This window comes from Pseudonaja textilis, chromosome 7 (genome assembly GCF_049901715.1).
Source record: "Pseudonaja textilis isolate UNSWEBS1 chromosome 7, rPseTex1.2, whole genome shotgun sequence".
Classification (NCBI taxonomy): Eukaryota; Metazoa; Chordata; class Lepidosauria; order Squamata; family Elapidae; genus Pseudonaja; species Pseudonaja textilis.
This window is the reverse complement of record NC_141996.1, coordinates 43,362,823-43,379,330: the sequence shown is the minus strand read 5'-3', so window position 1 is coordinate 43,379,330 and position 16,508 is coordinate 43,362,823. Positions and strand designations below refer to the sequence as shown.

The 16,508-nt window shown below is 30.4% G+C and overlaps 1 protein-coding gene across 12 annotated transcripts in view; it reads left to right on the top strand.

The window, feature by feature from the left end:
* Nucleotides 1-16,508, top strand: part of ROBO2 (roundabout guidance receptor 2) — a 783,469-nt gene that overhangs the window by 681,132 nt on the left and 85,829 nt on the right. For all 12 annotated transcript variants that reach the window (XM_026700666.2, XM_087937503.1, XM_087937509.1 and 9 more), the window contains 5 exons: nucleotides 2,904-3,109; nucleotides 11,947-12,028; nucleotides 13,081-13,246; nucleotides 13,974-14,140; nucleotides 15,858-15,979. In XM_026700666.2, the coding sequence (XP_026556451.2) occupies nucleotides 2,904-3,109; nucleotides 11,947-12,028; nucleotides 13,081-13,246; nucleotides 13,974-14,140; nucleotides 15,858-15,979 (743 nt within the window). The remainder of the gene's footprint in view (nucleotides 1-2,903; nucleotides 3,110-11,946; nucleotides 12,029-13,080; nucleotides 13,247-13,973; nucleotides 14,141-15,857; nucleotides 15,980-16,508) is intronic.

Sequence of the window (16,508 nt, the reverse complement as noted above, 5' to 3'; positions counted from 1 at the left end):
AATGAAATAAAGTGAATGAGAGAATTAAATTAGGAAAGGATGGGAACATTTTAATTATTATTAATGATTTATAAAATATAAGTGAAGAGAAATATGGGGGGGATTAATTATCGAAAGTTTATAAGTGCTCCCAAGGAAGTATGATATTTAATCGAAAAGAAATGTTAAAGATGTTAAGATTTTAATGAATATTAATGATAGGATTGAATTGGAATGGAATAAGTGCTTTATTTACATACATACATACATACATACATACATACATACATAATCTTTTTTTAAGAATATAGTGCGTATTTTAAGAATGTACCAAGCAGAATTCGATTGGAAGTTATGTATTATATTGAATGTTATAATCTTAAAGGTATACATTGAAGCTTAAATAAGAGTTGAATGGATAAAATTAAAAGTTATAAAGGTGTCATACTCCAATTAGTAACTACAGGGGAAAATTTGTTTAATGAGAAAAGATAATATGAAATTGAAACAGGACAGACAAAAGTATAAATATAATGATTTGAATTGAGATGAGTGCAAATGATAGTGGAAGAAAGCTTAAATGCAATAGAATGTGAATACCAGTGTCTCAGCATGGTTTATATATACAGTATATCAAAGTTGTTACAATACTAAATCAACTAAATTAAGTTAAATTAATCTTTAGTCTGAATAAAATCAAATTGACATTAAGATGAATGAATAAAATCTAAACCCACAGTGGTAAATAAATAAGCAATCTAATATTTTGAAAAAGGAATATATATTTGAATATTAAAATGTATCAAAATTGCTACATTAAAATGTCTTTAAAATATAAATAATGTAACATTATTAATTTTATTAAATGAATGACTCAAATGTTATATTGTCAATCATAATTTCAATAGTTTTTCTTCAAAAAGAAAATATATTTGTCAATTAATTAGGCTTTGCTATTGAAATAATTGTAATCCTTTAAATGATAATCATAAATAAAGTATTTAAAAGCTTCCTGGCCAGAAGGTGCCTTTATTGGTCAATAATAAAATGGGTTTTATATTACAGAGACTGGAGTTAACTAAACTTTTCACTCTTAAACATTTAAACCTTTAGTGTTCCTAGAGATCTATAAGAACTCTCTTGGCTTTCTAGTTATTTTTATATCCTTTAAATTTTTGGTTTTGTTTAAATACATACAATACATAAACTGCCATATTAAGTGCTCGAACTCATTTTGAAAATAATTGCTTATATAAGATAAACAAAAGGACTTGTGGCCCCTTAAAGAGTGACAAATTGCAAGTCATAGTGATATGATTATCAATTCCACAAATTTATTAATACTTAATTTTATTTACGCAACTATAATAAATTTTAGGGTTCTTAAATTTCAACAAGATTCAGCTACTCTTCTGGAAAGGGCTTGTATGTATATTTTATTGTTTTAATCAATACAAACAATGATATATTTAATCATTACTAAATAAATCAATTAAAATAAGACCATTTGCTATATGTTTTTGAATAGTGACTGTGTTGCTCTTCTACAATAATTAGTTTTGTTTTCTTCCTTTTTTTTGATAACAGTCACAATAATAATAAGTTACAATACAATTATATTAAAAACAATAAACAATTTTGCAATAGTTCTTTTATAAAAATACCTTGCAAGATATGTGAGATAACTCAGTTGCAAAATGAAATATATAAGTAATCTTACATGTCTAAATCACAATATTTTTAATACTCTAATTTAAGGATATAAATACATTTTACAAAGACATTTTCTGAAAACCATACCCTTAATGATGGCTTATATACATTTTAATAAATAGCTTATTAGTTTTTCAATGTATCCATTCATCCAGAAGGCTATAGATATAAAAAAATGTTTTTAGCATTTCCAAGAAATGTATACAGTGGAAATATAGTTTTATGTAAACTACAATAGAATATATGGAATTCTTAACTTTGTAATGCAACTTGTACATTCAGAAAATATTCTGGAACTAATTTAAATGGAAAATATTCCTCAGGTATGTACAGGTCAATTTGGAGCTAATCATATTTTTACAAAGTCACAAAATATATATTCATTTGTATTAATATTTTTCCTTTATTTACTGCAAAGAGATTTTTAATATCAAAAAAGGCGTGTTGCAGAATCCTAACTGTAGAACTACTAATGGAATTTGGATTGCTTTTTTTCAATTTGCTTTCATTATTTCGCAATATATTTTTATGCCATTAGGATTTTGATACAAATTCCATAAACAGGATTTGCAACTCTATCTTTTATTCCTTCATTTTATATTACACAAGATCAGTGGTGGGATTGAATTTTTTTTACTACCGGTTCTGTGGGCATAGCTTGGTGGGCGTGATGGGAAGGATACAGTAAAATCTCCAGTCAGAGGTGGTATTTACCAGTTCTCTGAACTACTCAAAATTTCCGCTACCAGTTCTCCTGAACTGAATACCACCTCTGCACAAGATATATATAATTGTACAATTTAACAGGCAGTTATTGAAAGGGATTATTTAATAATTTAATAAACAGCACACTAATAAGCAACATAAATAAATATCTTCTTTAGAAAACTTTTTTCTTTTTTTGTGCCTTTGAATCAGTTGACTAGCTCCTGCACTTTTCTTGGCAAAATTTTGGAAATAGTTCCATTGTCTTCTTCCTGAGGCTAAGAGGGTGTGACTAGCCAAAGGTCACTCAACTGACCTTGTGCCTAAAGTGGTATTAGAGTGCACAGACTTCCAGTTTCTAGTCCATGCCTTAAGTACTACAACAAATTCACTCTTAGCAACAACCAATGTGATTTTCTAGAAAATGTTTTTCAAAATAGTGGCATCTGAGTCTGAATATCACAGGATATCTACTAATATATGCACATATATATATTTAAATTCAGTTTTAACAGATAGGCCTCCACCCATCATTCTCCAGGGACCTGTAAACCAGACATTGGCAGTAGATGGAACAGCTTTACTGAAGTGCAAAGCTACTGGTGACCCAATGCCTGTTATCAGCTGGCTAAAAGAAGGATTTACTTTTCTTGGCAGAGATCAAAGGACATCTATACAAGATCAAGGAACTTTGCAAATTAAACCTTTACGGGTGAGTATATGTTGTAACAACATATTTACCTTTCTGAAATCAAGAGAGTAATAGTTAAATGAGAACTGCTTAATTATTTATTGATTACACATCACATGTAGAAGTTTAGGTACTCTGGATTAATAAATCCCTTAATGAACAGAAGCTGACACAATTTCTGAAATATCTATTCCAATTTAAATGCATAGTTACTAAGTCTGTGTGTAGTTGTTTACATGCTCCAAATAAGAAAAACTGTGCATATGGCTAGTGCAGTTTTGGACAATCTTCCTATTAAATCAGTGTTCTTCCTCTTCCTCCCTATGTCTTCCTTTCTTGTTCTTTCTATAAGTGAAATACTTAATAAGGTTTTACAAAACTGAATTTCTAGGGCTATTGTGCAATTATCCAGGTTAAAAAAATCCTATAGGGAACAAGTACTCTACCTCACGAATTTTCAGGTTATGATTTTGTTATATTTATTTTCAACAGCCATGGCATCTTCTAAGCAGCTTTTCTAACTAGCAATTTTAACTATTAAGTAAAGTAAATGGGTTGCTGGATATGTTGAAATCAAGGCAATAGTTAAAAGAGTAAGAAAAATCTCCACTGGAACTGCTCAAATTTTGTTTATACTACCAGACAAGAACTACAGTTTAACACAGATGATTTGACAAAAATATAGCTGACACTGGAATGGTTATCCACAAATCCAGTATAATGAAAATAAGTGTTGTTTATACAACAGTAATCTGCATAGAAGACTTGACAAAGTTGTCCAACTTTATCACAAAAATGATTTTCTAAGCTATCCAAAAGATCTTGAATCTGAAATATTATGGAGCAAAATTTGGACAATGTGAAACAAAAACCAAACTCTTTGGGCACATCTTTAAAAAAAGGAAAGAAACATTTTGAGATAAAAAGAGCAACGCATTTGCAGAAAAGAACACATTGTCAACCATTAAATACATGGATGTCTATGTGTTAATAAACTGTAATAGCCAGTGGTATTGGAAGTATTACATTGGTGGAAGGAAAATGCATTCAACTAAAAGCTCAAATATATTTTGTCCCATAACCACCAAAGAATTCAGGTGAAAAGTAAATGGATTTTTCATCAAGATAACAATCTGAAATATCTCTCTCTCCAAATGAACTATAAAGTACTTACAGCAAAGAAAGATGAATATTTTTGAGAGACTTTTAAAGCCTCCAAGTTGAATATACCTAAAAATCAAAAAGCAGAGTTAAAGACTCAATAAATTAAAAAGTTAAAGACTCAATAAATGTAATTAATCAATAGTAAGCATAGAAATATTATTAGTTGGCCACAGGAAATTTTTGATGCTGTTTTTTTCTCTTGTTGGAAGCTATCATTTGTCAAAGAAGACATTACAAAGTTTACCAATGGTATTCCAGCTTTGTACCTGCCATATTCAATGTGTCCTCATTTTGTCTCTAAACAATTGTATATACTGTAAATAGCCATGCATTTACACTGTCAGAAAGCTGGGTGGTGTACTATGTAAAGGTTTTCAATTTCTATTCATTTAGGAAACTGGAATCAAAACAATGATATTAGGATATGCAAAACTGCCATTCAAGTAAATACATTTGAAGTGTTTTGGGTATGAAATACCTATGATCATGCAACAGAAATTTGTGTCACAACTATAGAAAGAAAATTGCGCTCTTTCTTTAATTCAGACTACATATAACTATTTCCAAATAGCAATAGCATTTAGACTTATATACCACTTCACAGTGCTTTACAGCCCTTTCTAAGCAGTTTAAAAGAGTTAGCATATTGCCCCCAACAATTTGGGTCCTCATTTTACTCACCTCAGAAAGATGGAAGGTTGAGTCAACCTTGAGCTGGTGAGATTCAAAGTGCCAAATTACAGTCAGCTAGCAGTCAGCAGAACTAGCCTGCATTCTAACCATTGCGCCACTGCAGCTCTTTATACTGCTTATCTTTGTTCTAAATAAAATAACATTACCCTCACTTTGAAGTAATATGGGCAGCCTATGAATTATATGAAAATATATTAATTAATTATAAAAACTCAAGAGTGGCATTGATTAAACTGTTACAAACAATATATTATATAATAAAAAGAAAGTTTGTGAACAGTAACGTATAATTATAAATTAAGTAATATGTATGGAACATGTGAAAAAATTGAAAGGAGACAAGTTTACTGATAAGCAATAATAAATAATAAAACATATCAGTAATTACCTCAACGTATGATGAATCCCACTTGTAGGTTTGGGAGAAAGAATACTGTTGCTTGGCTACAAAGTAGTAATCCTTGTATTTCAGTTGCTGCACATGATAACATTTTAACTCATACACTACTAACACATGAATGATACATTTTTATAGTTTTCCTTCCCAGAATACAAGTGAATTGATTCAAGGAACTTTATTGTTTTCCATCCCTTAATTTCCAAATCTTTAATATTTTCATTAAATTCGATTTATTCAAAACACGTTAGGAAATTACCTGCACAAACTAGAATAAGCATCCCAATGATTTGCATATAAATACTAGTTTCATTTATTATTATTTTGGGTTGTTGAATGCTTGCAAGACTGAAAAGACACTGTATGTCTCAAATAAATAAACAAACAAATAAATGTGCAAAAATGCTCCTGCTGATGGTTTTAGTTCTTCAGTGTTTCTTTTAAAATTTTGCATTCATATTTTGATATCTGTTTTCTATAAATCCATATGTTTACCCAGGCACATATACACACCCAGATGGACATATAAAATAGAATAGGCTGAACTTTAGATTTGATTTAAAAGAGATTTTTCACAATATGTATGAACGAACGTACATGCCTATTTGTGACTCATTAAAACAGGCACAATTGTTTGCAGAACATAATGCCATCTGTATTATATTTTTCTTTAAATATTCACATATATTTCTCCATTAAGTTAAAGAAAAGTGTGTTTCCATATCTACTTATGATACACGGATTTTATTTCTGCTGCTGCTGCCAATTTCCAGTTTTTTGGCTTCCCTACACAATTTCTCTCATTCAATAATTTACTATTAATGATTTTATGAGAAAATGCACAGGATGTTTCTCTTTTCTTATTCTAACTGAGTGCTTAAGTCGAATACCTTTTTATCAGATTACTCTGTATTCTATGTATATTTTATGTTAGTGATGTTTCTTCTGTTTGCTGAGCAAATTATTATATTTCTGCTTCCATTATTATAGATTTCAGTTAATTTTTTCAAAATTCTTCAAAATCAAAATTTAATCTATATTTTAATCAATATGTTGTAGTCCTTTCTTTGTTTGCTTCAGGGTGGTTTTGATTTAAATCAACTTGATTTAAATCATAATTTTTAGAGAGCAACTGTCATCTGTGTCCCGCAGTGGCTCCGCCTCTGGCCTGCTGTTGACTCACCGACAGTCCCATTCACTTTAATGGGATGGCTGGTGATGTGGCAGTGACATTACAAGATAAGGGATGTGGCAGGCAGCAGGTAAGTGGATGCCGTCTAAAAGGCGCTGCCATGATGGATCTGAAATGACAAGAGCTCTTTAATATTATATTTATAAGCTGCTTAGAAGATTTTCCTTTCATTTTTAGTGGTTGCCCTTCCTCCTCACACTTAGAGCCTGGTGGTAAAGATGCATTTACCTGGTGGTAAAGATGCAAATAACTATAGAGTTTGTAGTATACATAGATTTGAAAAACAATGGGATAAAGGAATATGATTTTTCTCATGGTTACTGTGAAATTGTGAAATGCATCAATGCAGGGCATGTTATCTCAGCTTGCAGAGCTTGGAGTCATTGAATTAGTTTACCAAGACTGTAAATATTGCAGAATATACATGCTACCTAACTAAGCTCCATTTCATGCTGAATAAACTAAATTATTAATGTATTTTAAATAGAAAATTATATTTAGGTATATTGTTACTTCAAAAGCATTTTATTAAAATAAATTTGATAAAAATAAAAAACTCCACTTTAAATCAAAAAATCCTATTTATATAAAAATATCTGATTTTTTTTTAAAAAAAAAACACCATTGATTTTTATCTACCCTAGTTTGCTTACTATAATCAACTAGTATTCTTCCATAGTTGTATTGTCTAGTATGGCACATTTTATTCAGTTTGTTGACTACACCTGTGTACTCTGCATCTTAATATATTGCTATATATTTTAAAATTATTTTTTATTAAAAACCAAAGCTCATATGGAATTTTACTTTTAAAAAATATCAGATTATCGCATCTGTTATGCAACATTATTGCGATATTTTTATGATTGACCTGAAGCAATCAACATCTGTTATTTCTGCTAAGGCTGTATTTTTACTTTAAGCTATGTTTTAATGTGCTATGCTGCTTTTTTTTCCTGAAGCTGTATTCCATGTATTTTTTTTCTTATGATTGAAGTTCTTCCTGTAAATTTCCTGTGATTACCCTATATTATAATTGACAGTTTGCACCAATTACAATTATTTGTCAAGCTATAACTTTCTTAAATGCCTCATCTTTCACGACTTCAAAATAATCCATTAAATGTTTGAAAAAAAGTGAAGGAAAATGGCTGTGCAGTCATATACATGACAAGACAATTTGGGACAGTTTCCAAAGCAGCTAATAAGAAAGTTTATTTAAAAGAAAACTCCATGTATGTAGTTCAAAGACCAGCTTTTGAATATGCCCAGCTTTGTTTCAGAATATTTTTATTAATTGTTGCTTTTGTAATTCTAAAATGCTTTTGGAATATTGGTGCTTTAAATGTGACACCAAATTTGAATGCATTTTTCTTCTATTATATGCATTCAGCATCCTATTTATTTTTATAGATCCCGGCAACAAATTTTGATACAGACATTTGCTGCATCTTTAAGTAGAATCATATTATCTTACTCTGTTAACCAGCACAGTGACAAAAAATACCTTTTTAAATTTAGAGCAATATATGTTGATAATCTCCATTTTACTTTCTGAATTTTATGAAACTAACCTATTCTATTCTTTCTCTTCTCTAGAAGGATAAATTGTTCATTTGTCATGTAATATCACTTATTTAAAGAATATGTCTGACAAGCCTTTCAGTAGCATTTGGTAACCTTAAAAATTGCATTCAATTGTTTTATTTTTGCTCACTGGTGCTAACCTTTATCTTATCACATTATGAATTTCTTCTGAATTACTCTCCTTTCCATATGGAAGATGTATTTTTCTGCCTATTTAAAGTTATTTCTAATTCTAATTTCTAGTTTATTTTCTGTATACTCTGGTATCTGTTAGAACTTGGCAAAGCAGTACCATTTTGCTGTACTGCCTTGCCTCTGAGAAATCTAAGGTAGCACTTTGTCATAGAAAAGTGAAACTCTGCCTCAACACCACAAATAAAAACTGATACCCCCCCCCCCAAAAAAAAAGATGGGCTTCTTTGCTTTACCTTATCTAACTATTTTACTGGAAATGACAAGCAAAACAGCTTGGTGCAATATCTAATGTATCACCAAGAAGCGCATGAGGAAATATCAATAAAGTTTTTCATAGAGTCTTCAGTTGAAGTCTCATCCAGGTCTAGTAATTCTAGACTTTAATACTGTTTCTTCACTTTGATAATTATTTTCTCCAAGGCTTTCTTTCTGCATTGAAACTCATCTACAAGCCTTCCTTTAACAAATTCTAACATTAATTCTGCCCCCCTTATTTCTAAGCTTTTTTAACTGGACAATGTGATTCAGGTAGGGTACATAAAATAAAGCTGCCATATGTTTATCCTTTGTCCATAATCCCGTGCAGTTTTCCAAGTCAGCATTTAAGCATTATTGAATGTCTTTGTCTTTTCCAAGTTTCATGTGATGTAGTTTCATTTGAAATAAGAGCTTATTAGTCAATCTTATTCTTTATAAATTCCAGGACAGCTCCCCCGTCCTTTTCATTTGTTATGTGTACCTATTTTACCCTTATTAATAGACAAAAAACTGTTCATTCCAACCTTGAGGATTCCATAGTAGTGTCTCTGTGGCAATAGCCTCATTTTAATCAGCTTTTTACGCTTTTTTCTTCTACAGTTGACAATTTGAATTATTCAGTTTTATTTTTGAAACTATAATAAGGCTATCATTTTTATATCCTTGCTTAAAAAAATAAAATTAATTCATAACTACCAGGGGATAGGTTTGTTAAATGTACCTAGAAAAGTGTTCAACAGAACTTTAGCTGGACATATATACAAGATGACAATCAGCAAAATTTGGTAATGCAATTTATGCTGTCCTCAGAGAGAGAAAGAATATGACAAGATAAAAACACGTGAATCATGAAATTCTTGCTTGTATGTGGAATTAAAGTTGATTGCTAAATAAAGTAAGAATTTTGTAATATAGATGCATATCATGCATGAAAATAAAGAGACTGCTTATCAAATAATTCATCATTGAGCCAAGAGTAATCCAGGAATATGTAATGATTCCTTTGTGTTTTTAATACATTAAAAATATGTTAGGACAGTTTCTGGTGATGCTAAATACATGTGGACCTGGAAACTTCAGAGTATACTTATTTGAGAATTAGATCATACTTTGTGTTGTTTATAGAGAGCTTATTCCTACCAAATATTAAATTAATGATATGATTTAATGGATCATATAAATCTGAAAATTAATTAATCAAGACCTGATAGGGGAAATGTTATGAACAATTACTTACATACTTATAAATTATGAAATATTAAAGCAAGTAGACTAATTTGTGTGCTTTAAAATAATTATTAAGTAAATAAATGGGGGAAATTAAAATGTGATCAGCTGATAAATGTGTTAAATTTGTTTGCTATAGAGATTGAATATCAAAAGAAATAAAAATGGCTGTTTATTAGTTTGAGTCTGTCCACTTTGTTACTACAAAAATGAGTATTGCAGAAGAAATATAAAGGTAAATGAGAAGAGGGAATTTAAGTATATATAATAAAATGAGTAGAGATAGGATAAATAATGGGTGGATGATCAATAAAAGTGGACTGAATAGAAAAGAGACTGACAATATATGAAAAGGAACTTAAATTTATAGCTCAGAAAGACAAAACACTGAATCATAAGACAAATATTTGAAAGAAGAGAGCCATGAAGAACTAAATGCAGCAAATATGAATCAATATATGAACACAGTAGGAGCAAAGATACAGAACTATGAAATGAAATGGTATATAGAGAACTATGAAATGGTATAAGCTTGAGTTATATTTCTTGCTTTTATTGTTCTACCTACACTATTTTATATAGCATTACTTTTTCTTTTTTCTTTTGTAATTCAAGACTTACCTCAAATGTAGTAAGTTGATGAAAATACAGATTTTTAAATTATAATTTTCCATCATAAAGATAGCACAAATATTTAAATATGAACTTTAAGTAAAAGATTTCTTAACATTTAAATATAATATTTACCATAAATTTATGCTATTTAAATATAAATACATATTTAAATATAACATTTCAACAAAACATTTCCTTGAACTCTTTAGTAATATAGGAATACTAAAGTGATAAAAAGTGATAAAAAGTGAATCAAGCAACTGAGAAGTAGCAATTAAACAACATAACAGCACCTAAACAAAAACCCAGCATTGTTTCATCTCTTCTTCTTCATATACATATACCTATGGCAAGTTGTGCAGTATTAGCACCACATTACTATAGAACTGAAAAGCCTTCAGAGAGAAGCCAAATAGTTTCCCTGTTAGAGTAATGCTGTTACTTACCACTTTTGATTTTGAAGGAATAAGTATAAGATGTTAAACTTTGCAAATAGGTGAAGCAAACAGTATTAACACTGACAATTAATATATGGATTAATGACAGAATTATAAATGACTTATTCAAAGTAGAACAGGAACAGACTAGAATGTACTTCAAAGGTGAACTATTTCTAAGGACTGATTTCTTTGACTAGCAGAAACTGTTACCATGCTTGGACCAGCCAATGAAAAAATGATAAATCCATTGTTTATCTTGTCTATTCAACAATTGAATACAATTTTTGTATGAAGATAATACAATTACATTCAATCGTATAGGGGTGATAATTTTACCAAATTTATATTATTGTAGTGGAAGATTGTCTGTCCTATCTATCTATCTATCTATCTATCTATCTATCTATCTATCTATCTATCTATCTATCTATCTATCTATCTATCTCCTGTTTAGGATACATAGATATATACATACATATTCTGTTTAATTGGTATTCTCTGAGTTGTTATACAGTTTATAATTTATATCCTGAGGAATATGCTATACCGTATGCCTCCAGTTGCAACTTCAGCTGAGGTGGCCTACATATTTGATTACATAATTATGTACAAAAGCAATTATATAATTTAGAAATACAATTATTTGAATAAACAGTTTTCTCTCACACAGTTAAAGGAAATGAATGTGTGTGTTATATGTCCTAGATTAACAATGTACTTGAATAGTCATGGTTTCCCAACAATTAGAAAGCAGATGTAGATGTGTACACTTTTATTGTTCTCTTTCTTACTTATATTTTATTTCAAAAAAGTATAATATTATTATCCCCTTTAAAATTGTAACTTTAAGTTAGTGATGGTAGTTATGTGGGACATAACTTGGGATGAAACTTTGAAAATATGTCAAATAAAAATTAAGAATTATTTCAATTTACTAAATGAAATACCTAATTATTTTTTGTAAAATATTGTATTCCACTTTATAATAATTCTGAATCATGCCACCCTCTTAGTTCACCTCAAAAATATTAAAAAGGTTAAATGAGTATTATAAGTAAAGGATTGGTATTTCTTATTTCCATGTCTTTAGATATCTGACATGGGAACATACACGTGTGTTGCCACAAGTTCAAGTGGGGAAACATCTTGGAGTGCTGTGTTGGATGTTACAGGTAAGTTACACCAACATAATGCAGAAAACAAAAACGTACTAGAACGAAATCAGGACATTCAATACATTATCATTGATTCTTATTAAAGTTTTTTATTAAGTGCAAAATTTAACACTGCACAAGCCTTCTACACATATAATGAATCTTTCCCATTTTCTACTCCCCCTCTAGCTTTCTAGCTTCAAGACCCAGTGGTAGAAGCCATTGTATTAGCAAAAGTTAATTCAGAACTCCATAGACAGGTCAGCAAGCTAAAAGCACTGTCTATAATAGCCATTGTGACCCTTCAGTATATTGAGAGACTTCATATTTGTCCCACCTAAAAACTATATGCACAGAAGGAAATATTAAGTCCTGAGACAAGGGTATCCATAACAGACCAAAGTGACATCAATATAGCAATATGTGTGGGATTATGTCATCACTCCCAAAGATGCAGTTATATACCAATATCACAAATGCATAAGTCACTGAATTTATTTCACATCATCACACACATGTAAAATCATTTTGCAGTATAAGCTGATGCATCCATATTTTTTCATTTGGGGAAGTTTGAAGGGAGATGGTTTAAGGGCAAAATGCTTTACGTTCAGTAGAACATATAAAGTCTACCCTCTAATCAGTTCCATCTTCCTATTAGGAATAGTTGATGGTTTCCCCTTTAAGATCTACCCAAACAGGAAAAAGATGGATCAAAATAGTTAGTCCCACCTGAGTGCTGTTTTAATCCTGATATCCTCAGACACGCATAAGAGGAAAACGTATTGTTTTAAACATGTTTTCCACCCCAGTTTAGCTCAATTTTTCATTGTAGGAGAAAAATGTTACTATAAATGGAAATAGTTGGAATACCTTTTTCTTCTTCTCTTGCTTCACTTGTTACTATAGTTGAATGATAATGAAATGATAAGATATGTTATATCTCAAAAGTACTTACTTTTAATATGTTGTGCATCTGTTTAAAGCATTTATATAACTACAAAATTATTTCAAATAATTTAAATTGTCCTTTAGTAAACAACATGTAAAATCCAATTTGCATTCTGTAGAATTTGGAGGAGCAGCAGTTAGCAAAAATTATGATTTAAATGATCTTCCTGGCGCACCATCCAAACCTCAGGTCACTGATGTCACTAAGAACAGTGTCACCTTGTCTTGGCAGCCAGGCACACCTGGGAACTTACCAACAAGTGCATATATCATTGAGGCTTTTAGGTAGGTTAAAATGTATTACTGTTATAATCCTTTGCATTTTTGAACAAAATTCATTCCAAAGTTTTAGCTAATGTCAGAAATTTAAAAAACGTGGGTGCTTTTAATGTAATTAAATTGTATTTTGTTCTACATAGTTTTAAAATGTTTCAAACATTTGATTTAAACTTTTCAGATGAGTTTATGACTAAAATTTATAAAAATCTTTAAAATGTTTTTACCAACATGTTGATAATGGATGAAGAAGAAACGTAAACATTTTTCAGCATTCTTTGCCAATATCAACAAAATCTAGTGTTGGAGCTAAATATAGGGCTGATACCTCAATAGTCACTTATCTTTTTTTATTCTTTTAAATTTATTTATTGATGATGTGGACTGAATATAGAGAGAGCTATCTCCTGTTTACCTAACCTTCTTGTGTTACCTGATAAGATCTACCAAGATGGACTTTCCTTTGATTGAAGGACCAGATTAGGGAGAGGTCATAATTAAGCGATCTATCTATATGGTCATTAAGAGTTGACAATAATGTGATGCTACATAATCAATCACATGTTAGGAGTTTTGTGCTTCTAATTAATTTAGAATCTATCATAGTTTCAGTTGGTCTTGCTAGCACATTTTATGATGTTTTATTTGTCTTTAACAGCAGATAGAAACATATCCTTGACCATTGTTTTAAGGTATGTGATTTTAGCTATAGTATTCCAATTCATTTTCATTTCAGCCAGTTGGTGAGCAATAGCTGGCAAACAGTGGCTAATCATGTTAGAACAATTCCTTACACTGTGAGAGGACTCCGTCCAAATACCATCTACCTGTTTATGGTGAGAGCTATCAATTCACAAGGGTTGAGTGATCCCAGCACCATGTCAGATCCTGTCCGAACCCAAGGTAACTTGAATTTATTTCTCAGGCAGCCTATTTGAAGTTAATTATAATATGCAATGCATATGCAAATGTAGAAATATTACATGTGAATGTATATCCCTGGAGTGTATATTAATATGTGTACACAGTAGCATGTAAATATACATTTAGGATCACTGAATGACCAAAAAATAAAACTTAAAAAGGAAGGAATATACAGGTGGGAAAAAATTAGGATGATATTTGCAAAGAAATCTCTTCTGTTACAAAAGAAACAGCCATAATATCATGAAGTTTCACTTTACTCTTCATAAAAATGGAGAACTTCGTTGCTTTCTAAAGCAGCTTTAAAGCATTGCTTTGCTCAAAGCATTGTCAGTGTGATGCAGCCCTTTGAAACTAATCGAATTAAATACATTATTTTTAAAGAAGTGAAATATAAGCCAAAACACAGTTGACTGTGGCTCCATATGATGACCCATATGACTTGGTGACACAAGTAACCCAAGCACAATATCATATGGAAAAGCATTTATACTGATAGATAATACTTTTATCAATATCCTCCTAAAAGGAATATTCCTTATTTGCAATTTTTAGGAATTTAAATCTGCCTACCCAGTTCAAAAATTTCTATTAATTTTTAAATATTTTCTTCTTGCCTGATATATATATGTTCATATCAGCCTATCTAAGTTAAAATATATTTTATTGTAACTACTGAAACCCTATAGCTACTATCTGAATAGCACTACTATCCATAACATTTGGGTAAAACATTTATACTATATTTGTGCAGAATATAGTTACAGGAACACAAGGACTTCGTACAATGGTTGCATCATATGTTTGTACAAGTTCAGTTTCCATAACTGAAGAGTAACTAATCAATTATAGAAGTTAACAAATACCTAGAGACTCATATTTGCATATAACTATTTGAGATCATATTGTTATACAATTATACCTTGGTACTCAACTGCTTTAAACTCAACAAATTTGATACTCAATGCATTTTGATGTGAAAATTTTGTCCCGGTATGGATAGTTTGTTTGATATTCATGCACAAGCTAGAACTCGTCAGTGTCAGCTGTCCTGTGACTCACTACATTATTCCTAATGAGAAAAAAATGTTTGGTAATTATCATTTTTGGTACTCATTGCACCTCCCGAAACCAATTAATGGTGAATATCAAAGTACGACTACATTTAGAGGTTAGAAATGTCTCATATCTTAGAAAAACCTGGATATCTGGATACTATTCAGTAAGGATTCAGGTCTTGATATGGGACTGAGATTGCATTTATCACACTCTAGGATTATCTGTTTTAGAAGTTAAATTGGACTGGTGTACATCTCATGACCCTTTTAGGCCTCTTGGTGACTTACAAAATGTTCACAATAGTATGTGGCTGACTGCCTGCAGGAAGTTGGGATTGGAGGCATTCTTTTATAGTGATACTGCTGTTTCCTCAGTGGACTATTTGAAAAATATATGTTCAATATTTATTAAAATAAATTTATATCTTTTAAAAATACTGCTACTGTATAAATCAGAAGTGTTCTATCTGGACCACACTCCAATCCCACTACTACATTGTTTGACAATAAACTAATTTCAGTAAGATCATTTAAGTGAAGGTTATTATGCTTTCAATCATCATAATAAATTGATTTAATTGGCTCTCCTTAGTAAGATAATAACTTATTGATTCACACCAATATGTTTGACCTGGCAGATATCAGTCCACCAGCACAAGGTGTGGATCACAGACAAGTCCAAAAAGAGCTTGGTGATGTAATTGTGCGACTACATAATCCTGTTGTGCTTACTCCTACCACAATTCAAGTGACCTGGACGGTAAGACATTTGAAAAGTATATGGTAAAATGTTTGATTGTTCTTAATATTTTCTTATTCTAATCATTAATTGGAATGGTATTGTGATATTTTAATATTTACTTTTTTTACAAGTAAACTGAGTTTTTTATTGACTAGAAGTCTGTTTTAGGATCTGGAATGGCATTCTCTGAGAATTCATTTTTATTTTTAGAAAGTTGGTTTGGCAGATAGCAGAAAATACTTTTGGCATTCTGACTGCTGGCAAACAAATACTGACCACTCCTACTTTTATTTGTCCTTGGAAATCACCTGAAAAAATATATATATATTGTTTTTCTGCATATTTCCTATTCCCTAATGTCAAGAACACTTGACATTACTACCAGTGTTTTACTATAAGAAAAGGAAGTAGTTTTATTTATAGACCATGAACTGAATTTCTTAATAATTGTTCGTTATTTGATACATGATAATAATTATATGTGACCTTTCATTATTTGCATTAAAAAGTAGATTGCATGTTGGGAATAATTTTTCTGATGAGGACT